We start from the raw sequence: 19183 nt of genomic DNA on the forward strand, positions 1-19183 counted from the left end.
TTCTCAGCCGCGAGGATCCTCACCGCCGAGCGACGCGACTTTACGCTTCGCTCGCACGTTTTGGAAAATTCAGCCCCCGAAGCCGGTTTGACTTAGAAACACGGAATTTGGTCGGCGGGTCGATCACGAGCAGACCCGCAAAAAACTCTCAAGAAGCCATGCCTGGAAAGACACAGGAAGTCCTCCAGTTTGGGTGGAAATCGCCAGGTGATGGCCATGTTGGTCATTTCCAGGTGCACTTCTGACATGTTCTGAAAAGTTCAGCCCCCGAAGCCGGTTTGACTGAGCAACATCTGAATCTGATTAACATGTCGATCATGAGGAGACCCACCAAAAGTCTCAACGAGCCATATCTCAAAAGACATTTTGGTTCCAAATCACTGCTTTATCGTCCTGTTGCCAATCTCTCGGTCTCCCTGTCCACAATGACCTCGTTGTGCCCCTTTGACTTAAAAAAAATAAATAAAAATTAAAAAAAAATTATTAACACCCCCCCAAGGTCTGGTGACTCGACAACATGGAATTTAGTAGACATGTCTATCATAAGTTGAAAAAAAAAAAAAAGTCTCAAGAAGCCGTTCGGTAAAATGTCCAGAAAGGCTGCCATTTTGTTTTGAAGCAGCCATCGCAGAGTTGTTTTTCCGGGGTTCTTCCAAGCGGACCCGTCCTCGGGATCTTGTCCCGCTGCTCCCAAGTTGTAACCGTGTACGTGTGACAGACTGAAGGCACAGAATCGTGAGGAATGGAAGTTTTTGGCGTGAGGTGAGCTCGGAGCACGGCGGTGAAGTTTGATGACTCGACAGTCGAGCGCCCCTGAGTCTTTTGGAAATCCAGCCCCTGAAGCCAGTTGCACTTGGCAACATGAAATTTGGTAGACGTGTTCAGTGTGAGAAGAACCACAAGAAAGTCTCCAGAAGCCAGGCCCTCAGATAAACAGGAAGTCTGCCATTTTGGACCAAAGCGGCCATATTGGGGTTATTTTGTCTGTTTCCAGGACTCCTTGATAGACAAAAGTGTTTGACATTTGAAGCCCGTATTATTAGACAGATGGGTTACACACACACATGTGTGCCCACACAGTAATGGAATGGCAAAAGTGAGTGCGCTAAATATGCTGCTCCCAAACGTCAGCGTGAAGGAGCCACATAAATCATGCGAGTCTGGCGGGGGAGGGGTGCTTGGTACTGTAAATACAGGAGACACACACGCACGCACGCACGCACACTCAGCGCAACGTCAACTAGTAACTCATTTGGCCGATGTCGCCGTCAGACGACGTGCTGCGTTCAAGGACGCGTCTTTAGCGCCAACTTCTACTTGATGACCCACATCCACACGCATGGTCGCACACACGTACGTACGTACGCACACGCACACGCACACGCGCAGGTAGGAAATGGAGCCATCTGCCAGTAAACAACAGTCACTTTATCCCCGCTGCTCATCCATCTGCCGGGCGGCAGAACAACACGCCGCCAAGACCGGGATGATGAGGAAGATGAGGGGCAAGGGGGAGATGAGGATGAGGATGTTGAGAATGAGGAAGACGAACACGATGATGACCAGGAAGGTGAGGGAAACGGAGACGATGAAGAGGAGCAAGATGTCAACCGTGAGGAAGAACGACCGAGATGAGGAAGACGAGGACGACGAGAGACGAGGAAGAGGAGCTGAGGGACATGAAGGTGAGGATGAGGAGGTCGAGAACGACGAAGACGAGAGAGATGAGGAAGATGAGGAAGACGAGGAGACAACTAAGGTGAGGAAGAAAAGGAAGCTGAAGGAGATGATGGACGAGGAAGATGAGGAGAACGAGGATAATGATGGTGTCCCAATACCTTTGTCCATATGGTAGAGTGGCTTCCATGCAGCAAGCATCTCGCGCGCACACACACACACACACACACACACTGCTCGTCTCAAGTTACACGCAGTCGAAAAAGTGCTGAGTTCGTCATCTCTCACGTGCGCGCGTGCGTGCGTGCGCGCGCACGCGTGTAGACTTGAAAAGCAAAAGCAACCCAAAAACTTTGGCCGCGGCCTCAAACAAAAAAGACGACTCGTCTGCATTTTGTTTTTCTAATTTCTGCGAAACCCACAATGCCGATGATTAAAGCAAACACGTCCCGCGTTTACTTTGGATTTTGATCCTCGCTTGTTTCTCCGCCTCGGGGACACCAAAGAACACGAAGAAGAAGAAGAAGAAGAAGAAAAAAAAAAAAGGAGAAACAAAAGGCTCAGCTAAGCGAGAAGACTCCAATGAAATCCTCCAAAGACACGCACAAACAACACGCTGAACTTTTAGCGTGAAATGACGACGACGTGAGGAAGAGGACGTAAGCAAGCGGCCTCCTTTCCCACTTTTTCCCCCGGAAATGGTTTTCCACGCTGCTACACAGCTTAGTAATAAGTTTTTTTCTGGATAAAACACAACGTTTCTGAGAATTGGGGTAAAGCGCTCAGTATTACATCGCCAGATTTGTTGTTGTTGTTGTTTTCGCAAAAGAAATTGTGTTCTTCAAACATCCGCTAATCAGCGCAACTTGACAAAGATGTACTTCCCGACATGAATTTGCTGTCCATCAGGCACTCCACATGTAAACCACAAAAGGCTTTTTGGGGGGGTTTTCCAGAAAAACTCGTTTCAAATGAAAGTTTTAAGCACCGGTGTCAAACTCCAGGAGCGGGGGCCAGATCCGGCCCGTCCTGCCATTTCGTGTGCCCCCCGTAAGTAAATCATATGCGTCTATTTCCTGTTCTTTTGGACCAAAATTTCAAATTGTCTTCACTTTTAATAATGTGGAGAAATGGCAAACATTTTAAAACAAAAACACGAGGAGAGACACGGGCATGCGCATGCGTTTGAACTACTTTTAGCTGTACAAAAACCGAGCAGATGTACCAAAAGCGGGACAACATTTTGGCAACAAAACGTTGACAATCGAGTAAAACAAAAGAAAAGAGGCATACTGTACGACAACCGAGCTTCCGCTTTGTATTTAATGCTATGATAAGGCAAATATAGATTGAAATGGTTCCACGGTCTCGTGGCTCGCAACCAAAATGCGTTTGACACCCGTTTTAAAGGGCACCTTTTGTTTTAGCATGAGTTTGAGTCATAATGTAAGATTTTCAGCAGATGTTTGTGCCTTACATTCCAAAATGTCACCCCGTGACGGTCATGACAGTTTTCTTTTAATTGCGCTAAAAGAATTCACATCCGCTGGTAACTGTTAAGTAATTTAGAGGCTGCAAATAACTTTATAAAAAGGGAAACATCGCAATTTTAATATACAATGTATCATTAGAAAATATACACCCCCCCCCCCCTCAAGTGGCCGCTAAAAATATAGAAATCATCCAATCACCTTCTCGCCCACACTTCCGCTACCGTGTCGGCCAAAAATCTCCGTGCCCGCCTCCCTTTTTTGACTTTCTTTGCTGCCCTGTCAAACGAGCGCCGCAGCTTTGACCGATGACAACCGCGATGCGAGTGGACGACAGGAAGCGCGCGGTCCTACCTGCGGGCGGCCTGGCCGCCGCCGCGCATCCGGGCAGCAGGACGCACGCGAGCCACAGCGCACGCCACGCCGCCGCCGTCATCCCGGCGAGGCGAACGGAAGCGAGGCCCGACGCCAACTCAGGCGGCGCCCGGAGCTAGCATGGCGTTCCCGGAGCCCACCTGGAAGACAAACAGACGAGCGGTCAAGTTTTCACTCATGAAGTAGGTATTAGCTCACCTTTGGCATTTCCTCGCCATAGTCCATAAGAACGTTGTTTTGTTTTTCTTTTTAGACACGCAGTCTGTATGATTCCACTTTTCGTAACGTTTGCGCATCGTCATTGCAATGTACGTGTTGCGCAATAGTCACATCGCACGGCAATGAGACGCGCTAATAAAATGAGCACCGATGATAACCGCTAAATTAGAACCCGCCCAGAGTGTTATATACTTACTTTTTGGAGTGATAACTATTAATGAGGACACGGGGAACTGCTTTGAATGTATCTCTCTTCAGAATGCGACGAACGAACAGATTCCACTTGGGGGAGGAGCCGTGGGGTTATTCAAGGGACAAAGTGCAGGTGTGTACAACGACGTGTTTTGCTTAAACTAACGCACTCAAATACAGAAAAACTAATGCATATGTTAAAAGATACCGGTGGGTGGAGAATAACAGATTGATTAAAAACAAATGAATCGTGTTAGGAATGTGCTAATGACTCAGCATTCTAACTGGGCATGAAAAGAAATGATTTTAACTTCATGTCTGGCTGTACTATTGCGCATTTGTTTGTGCTTCACTGAGCATCGTTTTTCTAGCGAGGGAAAACGAGCAATGTGTGCTGTTTTTCACGTGACGTTATCCTGTATTTTTCAACATCGCGATATGTGTCGCAGGGATAAAGACAATTGCAGTGTAATTTTTGTCCCAATATCGCGTGCAGCCCCACTATGTTCCTTTATTACGAACGACTTTGTTCGGGGCCGAAATGGAGACTTTCTGAAATGTACGAGTCATCGTTCCAATGTTCCTCTCGTGTATTTACTGCAAAAGAAAGGCAACCTACGCATCGAGCTAAAGCCCCAAAAGTGGTGATTTCATCGCTACTCTGCAATGTAATCTCCCTTTTCTGTCCATCAATGAACACGGACGGCGGGCAAGTATGCCAGCAAGCAGAGGCGGCCAATCAGGGGGGCACGTGTCCCCCCCCCCCCCCCCACTCTCCCCCTCAATGTGTGTGATGTGTCCCTGTGCGCTACGAAAATAACATGTCCCGGCCACGCTAAATGACCAAGAATAGCCTTTTTTCAGGAATCGAAAATTCCGATCAGAGAAGCCGTTGTGAACGAAAAAGAAGTGTTTTGGCGAAAAACGCCTACGCTCTCTTGTTGTTGTGATCAAATCTGCGACCCCCCCCCCCAAAAAACTGTGACCAGGACTGAAGCAGTGGGCTCTACATGGTTTTCAAATAATTTGTTGGACAATGACGTCTTTATTTCGGAATTGTACAAAGAGGAACAATTCGACTGCGATTCGCGAGTCATCCGTTACTGTCAACGCAAATAGCGCTTCGGGATTTACGCGGCGAGTCCGAGTGCTCGCCGAATGGCGCAACGTAAAAGCCAAACAAAAGTCTTTGCCTGCATTTTGAGTGACTTTAAAGGCGTAGTTTTCCAGAACGGCTCTGCTTGAATTCCTCATTGTACAACCTCAGTGGCGTTCCGCTCTTTTTTTTTCTTCCATAGCCGTCTCGTTGTGTACATAGCCTGGGAGTAACCTCGTCTGCGAGACGCCGACCACCGCTCGCACACGCACGCACACAAAGGTTAGCGGGCGAGTGGTCTTGGCTCGCACACACAGGCGCGTATTGTGCGTCCACAGAGAGGTTGTGTTGTGTTAACACTGCTGCTTTTCTTTTTCTTCCCCCCGCCACGCGCGCACATGCCGCTCGCTCGCTAGCACAGCGCCGCACTGTGTTAGCACGTTTCCGACGCGGCGGCGCGATAACGCAACACAGACGCTAATACGCCGACGCCTTTCATGTTTGCCTCGACGCCGCCGGTTTGTTTACACGACGGCGCTGAAGGGCCTTCCCGCGGCCAAAGATGGTTTCCGCGGCGACCGCACACGAAGAAGCGGATTTCGCGCTACGCATCAGCAGAACGTCTAACGAGAGTGACCATACTGTTGATTTTGAATTTGTAGCTGACGGGCGGCACGGCGGAAAGCGGTTCATATGTCTGCCTCGCGGGTACACCGTTGGGGTTTGGAATCCGGGCGGCGGCTCTCCGTGCGTGAAGTTTGTGTCGAAAGCAGCTGTCGCGCCACAAGGGGAACTGCCAATTTCCCGGCTTCCGGGGGAAGCAGCAGAGCTCTGACAGGCACGACGACGACTGCGTGCACAGGTATTCCCGACAAGACCTGGGTGCGGAGCTTAACACCCGACTTTTGCTACTCCCAACCGGTTGTGCCGAAAGCAGTTGTCACACTGACACGGAAGCGGACGCGTAGATTTCCCGGCTTCCGAGGTGGTTCTGGAGCTCTAACGTGCGGGACCGGGTCCGTCTCGAAGGGGATTCCCGACTCGGGCGTCTCCCGCCCCGTCGGGTCGAAAGCAAATGTCACCGTCCGACAAGGATTTTTGGTTTGTTTCTTTACAGTCGTGCCTTTGCTGCTTTTAAAGCAGCATCTCTGCACGAACGGCGCTCACGTTGCGCCGTCGGGAAGAGCGTCATCTGCGGGAGCAGCCAACGCTTTTTCTTCGGACGCGAGCCGAAGCACGGAGCGCTTTCGCGTGGCTAAAAACAAATGACTAAAACACCGCGGCGCGACGACGGCCACCTCGCGGGGACGGCCGCCAGGCGGAGACGACGGCGCCTCCTCCTGCTGCTCGTGACTGCCCATCAATCAAACGAGCGGAGATAGCGATCAGCCGACGGGGCGATATGAGAAAAACCTCCAAAGGAACACGCCGGAACGCGGCGAAAGCGTCCAAGAATGCGCAAAGTAGATCAGGCTGCAGCCTGTCGTTGGAGACGCGCTTGAACTTTCACCGCGCACGCGTGCAAGACATCATCACGAAAATACACTATTTCTAATTGTAATCAATGCTGAATAAATAGTGCATACAATATCACACCAATATACTGTACATAAAACTATTTGAAGAATAGAAATATAGAGGAATTGAAGCACCTGATTATAACTCTAAAAAGAAAAATGAATAAAATATATATATCAATCAATACAAATAAAAATGTATTTAAAATGAGAAGAAAATCAGCACAAATAATCACACAAATGAATAATAAACCAACCTGTGCCAATTAAAAACTTTATAAAATATCAATACATCGTGTGTCATAAGGGGCCTGATTATCAATCGAAACATAAAACGTAGCACCAAACAATAATATATCAAAGTAAAAATATTCATATATAACACAAATAAACAAAATCATTTTAAAAAATGGAAAAATGATCATTTGAATAATGAATAATAAAGCAACCAGTGTTGCAGTTAAAAACTTTGGATGAACCGTCTTAGAAAATGTTTGAATTAATAAATGAAATAAGTGTAGTGTCATATGTAAACACATATTGAAAAATACATTTTAAAAAGTGCCAAATTAGCTTTTATTACCAGTTGGGTTTTTTTTGGTTTTTATTTCAATTCTAGTGCTTGTCGCATAACCAATGTACTGTACATCGTAATACAAGAGTTGACCAACCAAATATTCCAAACACAACTTTAATAATAACTTGGACGACCGCTTCAATCAAAACGGAGCTTAAGCGTTTTTTTCATTGGTTTCTTTTGCTCCGAACTCTTTGATTTGAAACTGACATTGCGCGCTTATTCTAGTTTTCTTGGCAAAATTGTTTGCACAAACACGCCTCCACTCAAACGGGGAGCGTTGCACACGACTCAGGTGCTATTATACGCCAGCAAATTGTAAAAAACAGATGATTGGCACGTCAACAATGACAATCACCGCACACACACATGCGCACAATTTGTCCAGCGATCATTTGATAATCCCGCAAGGCTAAAGAAAAACCGTCTGAATCCCATGGAAGTTCTTTTCTGGAGGAACTTCACAGGCGACGTTCCGACAACCGCTGCTGATGATGAATTCATATTTAACATGTTTTTCCCATTTCAATTATTCATCTTTTGCATCAAAGTGCGCTGCCAACATTAAAGAGGACCAGACCGAGAACAGTCCTGTGATCTTCTTTACATACTTAATATCAAGCAAATATATCAATAATTTAAAAAAAAAAAAAAAAAGACCACAGCTGCGATTTATATCCATAAATGTAAAAAATTTTAACCCAAAAAAATGCAAAACATAATGAGGTAGGACCATTGCGACAATTTATATTCATAAGGGAAAAAAAATACAGCACATGTTTCATGACATGGGACCACCACTGCAAAGTGTGCGGAAAACTATTGAAAACTTCAAAACTACAGATATAATGATGTAAGACCACTATTGCAATGTCCATAAATATCATGAACAAAAATACATCTGTAATGACGCAAGGCTGTCTTTGCCATTGCTGCCACGTTAAATCCATCCATAGTGACAAAGTCCCAACATCGCAACGTATAGCGATCGGAAGCAATAATGGAATGTTGTTGCGCAGGCGCCGGCGGCAACCTGCTCGAGGAAGTCAGCTCAGCCCGTGTGGGCAGGTAAAGACCAATCGGAATCATCGCAACTCACCCAATGGATATCCGCGCAGGCAGCAAAGTGGACGGGGTAATTCCACGCTCAAAATCTCACCCCGAAAGTCGATTTGTCTCTCTTTTTTTTTTTTTTTTTTTTTTTTTTTTTTTGAGGAAATCCTCCAGAAGTCCAAGTTAGAACCACTTTAAAAATCAAAACCGTCGACCGGCGGCGGTTCCGGCGGTCCGCTGAATCCAGAGAGTCCGAGCCAGCAGGCGGCCGCCTTCATGCCGTCTCTGTGCCCGCCGACAGCCGCGTCGCGCTGGGCTCCAGACGCTCCAGACGCTCGGAGAGACTCGCACAGACTGGCCGAAGTCGGTCGGCTCCGCGCGGGGAAGTGAGGAGGAGCGCGCAGGGCGGAGGGGAGGAGGAGAGGCATGGAACCAGTTAGCCGGCAAGCGCAACGGGGCTAACAGCCGCGTATCCGGTTGGGCATTTCAAGATAAGAGCGAGCAACGCGGAAATGCACTTTGTTAGCTACTACAGGCAATAAAAGCCAATACCGAAAGGATCGGTCTACTCTTACAGTCACGTGTGACAGGAAATCATTGTACAACGTTTGGTTTCATTGTCTTTCAGGATTATGAATGGCTCTTATTGCGACACGATGTCGTTCTACGCAATTTTTGTCTTTTGGGGACGTTTTGCAATAGTACGAAGTTGAATTTTTGTTTTGCCGTTTTCGCTCCATAATTGATTGATTTTGATGATTTACTCACATCTTCAACGAGGCAAAGGGCAAGATATCCAGCTAGCGATATCAATATAAGAACGACAATAAAATGAGGTTTCTTACCAAGATAGCGACGAGTGATAATGATACAATATGTGGCTGAATTGGGCGAAAATCTATTGAAAGCTCTTCTTGGGACACAGGCACAAGCATTTCTACACCACCGATCTATTATATTTTATTTGCGTACACTGTGGAATAAAGTTGTATTTTTTCAACCATTTTTGCTCCACAATATTTCTAAAGTTACTTCGTCATAATTATGTTAAACTAAAGGTTGCTGACCAAAGCCACACCAAAAGGAAAGCGGAAAGCGACCGAAATAAAAGCTTCAAAAGCTCGAAACATCACTCAACGATCAAAGAAGATCCAAATCAAAGTCCTTTAATCGCAAACAGCTGAGAGTGGCAAAGAGTCCGACTCAAAGACTTTTGTTCACAAAAGACAGGAAGCAGAAAGCTACCAAAAGAAAACCAGGCAAAAGAAGTAAACATGGCTTAACAGAAGCACCGCCTTTTCTCACACAACTCACAGATTCAAACCAAAGTCCTTTGTTCACAAAAAGCTGGTCAATATGAAGAAAGGCAGGAAGTAGCAAACTCGCAAAATAAAAGCAAAACACCACGAAAGCTCACTCAGCAGCCACAGAAGATTCAAATCAGTCGTCCGTTCACAAAAAGCTGGTCTACAACCTATCAAGTGGATGCAGTGGAAGAAAAACACAAAGTTACCAAAATAAAAACGCGAACGGAAGATCCGGTGAGCAAAGATCACAAATGCCATGTAAAGTGTTTACGCACACATAATAGCCGCTACCTTTTGATCACAACTGTGATGCTGTGGCAGCTAGTATCTAGCATTGGAAGCTAATATAGCCGTGGACATCTTCACTCCATCTTCAACGTCACGAAAAGGAGGCACTCAAACGCACCACATGAGTCACGCAAAATCCAAATCAAAGCCCTATTTTGTTCACAAAAAGTAGTTTGATTGCGGCTGAGAGGCGTAGTAGCAACCTACCAAAATAAAACTGGGTAACAGATGTAAACTTGGATGAACAAAACCTATAGCTGTCATCAAACTCAGTTCCTTTTTTGTTCACGAAAAGTTTCTCATCGAGTGGCCGAGAGTTCTAGCAACTGCACAAGAGCATGACGTAGAAACATAAAATAAACCAGGCAATTGCACTGAACATCGCTAAACAAAAACAACAGCAGTGCTCGCACCACTCACACAAAATCCAAATGGAGGTTCTTTGTTTCCAAAAGGTTTTAGCTTTATTCTGGTCAAGAGACTTAATGGAACAAAAACAGAAAGTAACACGTAACCAAAATTAAGGAATCAGAACTGAACATGGCTGGACACATCCAACACTCATGCTAGTTACAGAAACGCTTTGTTTACAAAAAGTTGCTTGATAGTTGCTTTAATGACTTAATAAAATCCACACTTTTACTCACACCAGTCACAGACGATTCAACCTAAACTCCATTTGTTCGCAAAAAGCAGTGTGATAGCAGCTGAGAGTCCTCTCCGTGGAACAAAAACAGAAAGTTGCAAACTTTCAAAGCAAAACAAGGTAATAGTAGTGAACATCACTCAACAGAAACAACACTTAGGCTCAGACCACTCACAGAAGCTCCGAACAAAAAGTATTTGTTAACAAAAGGTTGCTGGATACCAGCTGAGAGTGCGACAGTATCTGTGGACCAAAAAAAGGCACTTGCATCCTGCCAAAATAAAACTGGGTAACAGAGCTAATCGTACGTCGAAGTCACGGGAGTTGTTTGTTAACAAAAAGTTGATTGTGTGCGAGAGTCTTTTCAATGACCCCAAAACAGGAAGTAGGAACCTACCAAAATAAAATGGGGTAGCAGCACTAAACATGGCGTAGAAAAATCAACGCTTTTACTCACAACGATCACAGAAGATCCAATTTGAAGTCCATTCGTTCACACAAAGTAGTTTGAAAGCAGTTGAGAGTCTCATCTCATCTGTGGAACAAGAACAACAAGTAGCAATCGACCGAGATAAAACTGTGAGACAGTGCTAACAGAACCAACACTCGGGCTCATACCAAGCACGGAAGATACGAATCAAAGTTTTTGTTCACAAAAAGTTGCAAGATATGACCGGTATCTACTGAACCAAAACATCAAGTTCCTCTTGATTTCTACCAAAATCAAACTGGGCAACGTAGCTAAACATGGCTTGAAAGCTCCAAAACATATTCACGATCCAAATCAAGGTTCTTCTTTTGTTCACAAAAAAGTGCTTGAAACCTGCTGAGACGTTTCTCAATGGAACATAAACAGGAAGTGGCGACCTGCCAAAATAAAAGTGAGCAACAGCACAGCTCAACACGGCTCAACCAAATCAACAGCGCTCATCAATCGTCAGATCCAAATAAAAGTTATTTGTTTACAAAAAGTTTTGATTGAGTCTACGGAACAAAAACATTCATTTTCAGGTGAAAAAGGAAACTGAAGTCAAAATCAAAGTACCCAGTAAAGTTGAGGCGCACTAACGCGCGCGGCCTAATTGGCGCGGACAGTAAAACGAGACGCCGGTGGTTTCGAGACGAGCGCTTTATGGCGCCGTAAAGCGGTTCGCGGGACGCGAGGAGTGTGCCGACATGATTTGCGACAACCGTAAATAACCAAAAAAGACATTAAGAAAAATGACGACGTAAATGCACACGCATGACGTACTCGCTGGACACTTCATTAGGTACACCATGTCGTGGCCATCCAATTGAAATCAATTTTACTTGACTTTTCTTACACACGTACACACTTCCACTCAAACGCACACACAAACACTAATCACACTCTTATACACACACAAATACACAAACACACACACAAGCACACACTCTCTCGCTCTCTCTCACACACAGACACACACAAGCACACACACTCTCTCGCTCTCTCTCACACACACACACACACACACACCTCCCCCACCCCAAGGGAGAAGATGTGCAGATGAACAATGAATCTTTTCATGGAGTTAAAAATTAAACATGCGAGTTCATTGGGAAGTCAAAGCTTCAAACAGGTTGAAACACGGAAACATCCGGAAAACATGAGACTGTTTTTTTTCAATAATGAGCACCTATCATCAACCCTACTGCATTCATTCATTTGAAGGAAAAAAAAAAAAAAAAAAAAACACTCAAATTATTCTGATGACTCATTCATTTTTTGCATTTTTTATTTGTTTTTTATTTTCTGTTTTTCAGAATCATTTGTTGAAAAAAAATCTGTTTTTCCAACTTTTTTTTCAGGAACACGAAATGTAATGATTTTTCTCTGTTTTTCAGAATATTATATAGGTAATTTCCCCCCCAAAAATACTCTGAAAAAACAAAAAAAATATTCCGGAAAACAGGGAAAAAAACTATTCACAAAGACAGAAAATATAGAAAGATATTTATAATTACTCAGAAAAAAAAAACATTTCAAAGTGAAGGCAATATTGTTCTATATTTATACGCATGTCAGTCACAGAAAATCTAAATCAGTCCTTTGTTGACAAAAAAGACCTCATATTAGCAGTTTAGCATTTTGTTACTTGTGAAGCGTGTCTGCGAGCTCCTTGAGAACCACCAGAACAAGATGGAGGTTAGCGCTACGAGCTAATAGGCGCTAACGTTTGGGAGCGGGGGGTCCACGTTACGCAACGTCTGCCGGCTCACTTTCCCCGCACGGCAATTTGGCAGAGGACGTCCACGGCGAGCGCTCGTTGGTCATTTTCCATTTGGAGCTTCGGTGCAAAGCGGGAGCAACCAAACAAGTCATTCCCGTTTCATTTGAGTGTCTTTGGTGGAAAATAAAAGTCTGGCGACACAAAAACAGCATTAGCAACTAAACAAGTATACGGTACATTGAGGGATGAATATTCACTGCAATGACGATACAAATCAATCCGGTTACATGACATTCAATGGACTCACTCGTGTTATGATACAATGTTTCACTGCTGTTACAATTCAGTACAATTATGACTCAATATGATTCACTCCTGTTACGATTTAACACCATCCGCTCCTATTACGATTACACACAATTCACTCCAATTACCATCCAAAACAAGTTACTCCGATTGCAATATGATCTAACGTCAACGTGCTACAATTATGCTGTGATTGAACACGATTCAACCCAGTTACGATACAATATGATTGACTCCGGTAACAATGACATATGACTGACTCTAATTACAATGCGATTCACTCTTATTACGATGCAGTGGCACTCGATTTTCTTAATTATGAGCAATTTAAAATCGATTGACTCCAACTACAATACAAAATGATTCGCAGCATTTACCACCAGATTTGCTACAATTACGATGCAATTCCCTTCAATTGTGATTCAGTGAGGTTCAATTCGATGCAATTCATTCCAAAGGCAATGTGGTTCGATGCGATTCACTCCAATCGTGATACAAAACGCTTCATTCCAATTCCGATGTATTACACTACGACTTACTCCTACTACAATACAAAACAATTGTATTCACTGCACTTAGGGTGTGATTCAGTGCGACTTGCAAAATGACAATGCGAGTTATTGCATTTACGAAACAGTAAGATGAACTCCAATGTCAATACAAACAATGGACTTCAAATACAATGCGATCAAATGTGTTCCCTCAATTATGATAGGATTCAAAGCGATTCATTCCAGTTCGAACGCATTTCAATACGATTCACAGCATTTATGATGCGATTCAATCCCGTTACAATGCGGTTCACTCGAGATTTGGCACAGAGAGCGTCCGGGACGCTACATTTTCTTCCTCCGTTGTCCCGAGCGAGTACACTGGCCGCTTGTTTTCCAGGCCTTGGCACGCTCCCGCCGGCTCGGTCGCTAACGCGGACGTCTGTCTGGGAGCGGAGGTGTCAAAGCGAGAGTCGACAAAAGTCGCCTTCAGCTCCGTTTTCCTTTGCGCTCGCCATACACACACGCACGACAGCAAAAAGAGAGCGCGGCAGATCAGAATGACCGATCGTGTCGTCGATATGGGCCATCTGACAACAAAAAACAAGACTAAGAAAAGAAGAAACTTGAAGGGCATTCACAAGAACACAAACCTACAAACTGCAAACAAAAGTGGACAAATAGTCAAATCTTTTAGTGAGCTCGTGAATTTGTTAGTTTGGTAGCTCGTCAGTTAGCCGGTTAGTCGGTTTACGGGCAGTGATGTCAAACGGGATCGTAACAATTGCGTCGTTTGATTTGCGGTAATGATTCCGAAACAGTAAATTCGTTTCTTGTACAAGATTGAAAACAAAACAAAAACTGGGATGTCATTAGGGCCCGACCAATTCAATCGGCCAATATTAGCCCTTTTCAAATTTCGGATTCTTTGTTGATTTTGGATGTCTTTTTCACACATTAACACATTACAACATAAAACAAAGATAATGACATTCAAACAAATATAAAAAAAAAAACAATAATAAATAAAATTTAAAATTGGCAAAAATCAACAACAAAAATCAGCTGTTTTTTTTCCCGTTTTTTCTCTCTTTTGTAAAGTTAAACAAATATTAAGGGACCAAAAAAGAAGGTATTTTAGTCATTCTATATTTTCTTTGATTAATCGGCCAATTGATCGGTTTTCAGAAAAGTATTCTGCAAAATATCCTCCCAAAAAAAACAAAAAAACACTGGGCCTAATGTCTTTGTGTTTGATTTTCCGATGGCTACTTTGACATAAAACAACAGGATTGTACCATTTGTGATTCCGCGGGGTGCCAAAGGTTCTTCCTGTGAGTAAAACGGCAAAATCAGAAAAGGAATATCTTGAACAAAAGTGGACAAAAAAAAACGATACGACCGTATCGCGTGTGAACGTCAAGAGAGGACATTCGTTTCTCTTGCGTGCCCCTCGTCCGTGGCGTACGATTCGGGATGGCGCTTTTAACGGCGGGATGGAAAATTGCGGCAATTCCCCAAAGGCGGCGCGAGCGTGGGCCTGTAATCTATTATCTATTATCACTCGGCATGCGTCGGCTTCAGCGCATTCTCGTTTTCGGTAGAAGAAGAAGAAAAGGAGGAGGCGGATGAAAGGCCATTTTCTGCCCCTTTTTCATCCAAAGGCTATTTTTAGACGCTTTCACGAGCTTCCCCTCGCCGGCCACGGGAAACACGAACGAGCTCGCCGCCGCTGTATCGGTGTGCGCGCGTGTGCCTGTATCAGCATGATGCTGGGACAGGTGGGGTTGCGCTCACATGTGATGAAAAGTGCGTTGAAGAGATTTCCTGCTCGAGAGAGTGTGTGTGTGTGTGTGTGTGTGTGTGTGCACGTGTAAGTGTTTTAGGTGCATACGTGTGTTTTTATCAATTGTGTGTGTGTGTGGGTGCACGTGTAGGTGTGGGTGTTTTATATGCATACATGTGTTTTTATCCAGTGTGTGCGCATGCGTCTCTTCATGTGCGTGTACGCGTGGGCGTGTTATTGTGTGTTTGTGTGTCTCTGCTAAGTGTGTCCATGTTTTTTATCCAGTACGAGAGTGTGTGTGTTTTTTTGTGCACGTGTGTGTGCATTTTTCTTATCCACCGTACGTGTGTCCATTCATGTGTGTGCATGTGTCCGTGTGGATGCGTTATTACGCGCGTATGTGTCCAAGTGGGTGTGCATGTTTTTACCCACTGTGCGCATGTTCAAGTGTGTGTGCGTGTATCAGCATAATGTTGGACTAAGTGTGTTTGTGTGTGTGTGTGTGTGGTCACACGCGCCGGAGGAACTTGAAGATGAAAAATGTGTGGTGGAGATTTCCCGCTCACTCGCTCGCACGAGGGCGGGCGCGGCCGGCTCGTCCGGTCGGACCGGCCGGCGCCGGGCGAAGCGCTTCGTCGCTCAAACAAGCGCGTCGTGGTTTTGCGTGGTCTCGATCGACAAATGCATTAAAAGCGTCTACGAAGGACTCGCTTCTTGAGACGGCTCGCTCGAGTTGCAGTCCTTGCTAATATGATGGAAGTCGAGTCCAAGTCGATTAATCGATAACGATTGGTAGCGATGAGAATCGAAAAACCGGTTTCTGTTGAGAGCCGGGTGACAATAATTCCTTTCGTGGAATTGTTTTTTGGCGGACCTTTTCATTTATCAATTCATCGTAGCGTCCGAGATGGTGACGCAACAACAGGAACCTTTTAAAAAAATATATTCGATATGGAATCGGCTAGACGATAAATCAGAATTACTAAATTCTTAGCAACTCGTCAACTTCAAGTTCTAAATGTCAAAGCGACGTAGTTAAGTCAATTTGTCGACTAGTCTGTTCAACCGCTAGTCGTCGATGTGGTTCTTGACTTCTGAAAAACGTGTCAGTTCTTGACTGGTTATTGTTTCTCGGCGAGAGTCAGACTCGTGCGGAAGTTCCCCGAGGGACGTTTTGCGACTAGCATCATTTTGCTTGTCATTAAAAGAAAACTTAAATTAAATAAAATCTTTGTTGGTTTACACGCCAACTTTTTGCTTTTATGCAACAAAGTCAGTCCAAAGTCGTCTTCTACCGACCTTTAAAACTGTTATCAAGTATCACGAGTTAGCCTAATAGCCTGGTTGCCGAAGTCCTCCGTGAACATTTTTGGAAAACAAGAAGAAAAAAAAAAAAAAAACATTGTTCGCCTTGTAGCATAGCTACCAAAGTCATTTTTTAAAAAATACCAACGTGCTCGCTAAAAATGGCTTTTTCCTTCTTTACCGGAAACGTTCAAAGGCGACGTAGGCAACGACGCTATCGGGCGAACGCTGAGAAGAAATCGGAGGCGAGGAAGGACTTGAAAAGTGAAAGTGTGCGCCGGCAAAAGAGACGTCGCCGGCTGACAAGTCGCTCCTCCTCAACATTCGAGACCGCGCCTCTCTTCTGTCACGCTCAAACCTCTTGATCACGCGCGCGCGCACACACGCAGACCATCGACCCCTCCCTCTTTTAAACACAACAACACACATTTTCACAAGGAACCTTATACACTCTCTTATAAAACATGACATAGAATGAGACACACACACACACACACGCACACAGTGAGGGAGAAGTGTGTGCGCCAAAGGCCTTGTAATTTGTGTTGTGCCAACAAAGGCCGGCTAATCCCGCAGGGGCTTTGTCACAGCTGTGTGTGTGCGTGTGCACGTCGGGGGAGTTTTCTGCATGACAGGCCCCATTGGAGAAGGTCCCCGCCTCGGCCCGGGCCAGACCTCTGCACCCTCTCGTACCCTCGCGGTGCCAGAGGGGTCGCGGGGGTCCCGAGGGGGTTGGGCCGCGACGCTTGTTGCGGTCGTTTAGCTAAAGACGGAGATGATCTCTCTGGTATCTGCTGGGGGGGGGGGGGGGGGAGCGGGGGGCTGAGCCCAGTGAAAATAAAGTCACCAATGTGTGACAGGTGGAAAGGGAGCGAGCTAATAGCCTTGGAATCGCCCCCGCCCCCTCTTCAGAAGCCCCCCCCAACATTCCCTCCTCGTCCTCCTCCCTTTTCATTCCAGAGAGCCGTGACGATCCAACCGGCAGGAGAACGCCGTGAGGACGGTGGAGACCCCCACCCGCTGGGGTTCTCCACCTGGTTCTCGGCTTCGTTGTTGACTTGGTTTTGATTTGATTTGGACTGCCTTTGGTCTTGGACTTATCAATTGGTTCTTGAATTCGTTATTGATTTTGACTGGTTGGTTTTTGACTTGCCTTTCACTTTGCCTCTTGATGTAGTTCTTGACTTGGTTTTGACTTGATTCCTTTGATATTGTTCTTGACTCGCTTTTGACGCGATTCCTGACTGGATTTTGACTGATTTGGATGCGGTTCTAGACTGAGTTATTGATTTTGTTTTTGACCAGGTTGTTGACTAAATTGTTGTGGTTCTTGACTGGATTTCGACGGCCTGCGATGTGGTTCTTGACTTAGTTATTAACTTGGTTTTGGACCAGGTCCTTGACGAGATTGTTGATGTGGTTTTTGACTTCTTTGGTTCAAGCTCAAGAACCACATAAAAAAAGAACAAGTTCAGAACTAAGTGACACAACATGTCAAAGAAGCAAGTCCTAAACCACCGTGTGGGGCTGTCTGTCCACTCTGCGCAGGCGTGACGACAGGAGAAGAAAATCCGGAAAGTCGAGTCTTACGAGCTCAGTCGGTTCATCGGATTGCGCGAATGTCGGCGGCCGCTCTCGAACGAATGCGATATTTCTGCGCGTCCCCGATGATGTTGACATTGTTTCCCGGCATCTGGAGGTAAAGAAACATGACCCTAACTTTCAAGATGTTTCCTCCATCTTTCCGTTTCTTCCCGTTCTCTTCGTCCGACAGAGGATGAGGACGGTGTATTGATAGTGGAGTATTGATCTACCAGCGGCAGCACTTGGGCACGTGCATGCAGAGTGAAAAACAAACACTGAAAGTCCAACCGCCAACATCAGCATTTCTATGTATTGACAAACTATTATCTGTTTTGAACAAAAATATCAACATCATTTCTTAATAATAATGACAATTGCATTTGTGCAATGAATTTGCCCATTTGCGCAAAGACTGCACTTATATTTTATTATATTTTTCTGGACCAATACTTTCCTCGCTTAGCATTATTTTGTTTCTTTTTCCATTTATCTTTTTGTGTGTGCGCGCATTTTTAGCTTCTTTGATTTTGTGGTTTTACAGCTTATTTTGTCCTCTTTTTATGTGTAACAGTGACGATCAAAGGCGGCACGTTGGACGACCGGTTAGAGCGTCAGCCTCACAGTTCCGAGGACCCGGCCGGGTTCAATCCCCGGCCCCGCCTGTGTGGAGTTTGCACGTTCTCCCCGTGCCTGCGTGGCTTTTCTCCGGGCACTCCGGTTTCCTCCCACATCCCCAAAAAAACATGCATAAATTGGAGACTCTAAATTGCCCGAAGGCGTGACTGTGAGTGCGAATGGTTGTTTGTTTGTATGTGCCCTGCGATTGGCTGGAACTGGCAACCAGTTGAGGGCGTACCCCGCCTCGTGCCCGATGACGGCTGGGATAGGCTCCGGCACGCCCGCCACCCGCGTGAGGAGAAGCGGCTCACAAAATGGATGGATGGACGGATGGAGTGACGATCAACTTTATTTCTGGCGGCACGCTGGCCGACGGGTCGGCACAACTGCCTCACAGTAGTGAGGTTGCGGGTTCAAATCCGGCCTCGTTTGCGTGTGTGGCTTTTCTCCGGGTGCTCCGCTTT

General features: G+C 45.4%; 1 protein-coding gene across 7 annotated transcripts in view; it reads right to left on the reverse strand.

Moving 5' to 3' along the window:
• fgfr3 (fibroblast growth factor receptor 3) overlaps positions 1 to 8569 on the reverse strand; it is a 65074-nt gene extending 56505 nt beyond the window's left edge. For 6 of the 7 annotated variants that reach the window (XM_061695597.1, XM_061695596.1, XM_061695595.1 and 3 more), the window contains exons 1-2: positions 8243 to 8569; positions 3522 to 3682 (exon numbers count right to left, since the gene is read on the reverse strand). In XM_061695597.1, coding sequence (XP_061551581.1) covers positions 3522 to 3603 — 82 coding nt within the window. In that variant the 5' untranslated portion in view covers positions 3604 to 3682; positions 8243 to 8569. The other variant, XM_061695599.1, reaches the window with a different exon arrangement.
• Positions 8570 to 19183: the final 10614 nt, after the last annotated feature.

This window comes from Phycodurus eques, chromosome 14 (genome assembly GCF_024500275.1).
Source record: "Phycodurus eques isolate BA_2022a chromosome 14, UOR_Pequ_1.1, whole genome shotgun sequence".
In the NCBI taxonomy this organism is placed as follows: Eukaryota; Metazoa; Chordata; class Actinopteri; order Syngnathiformes; family Syngnathidae; genus Phycodurus; species Phycodurus eques.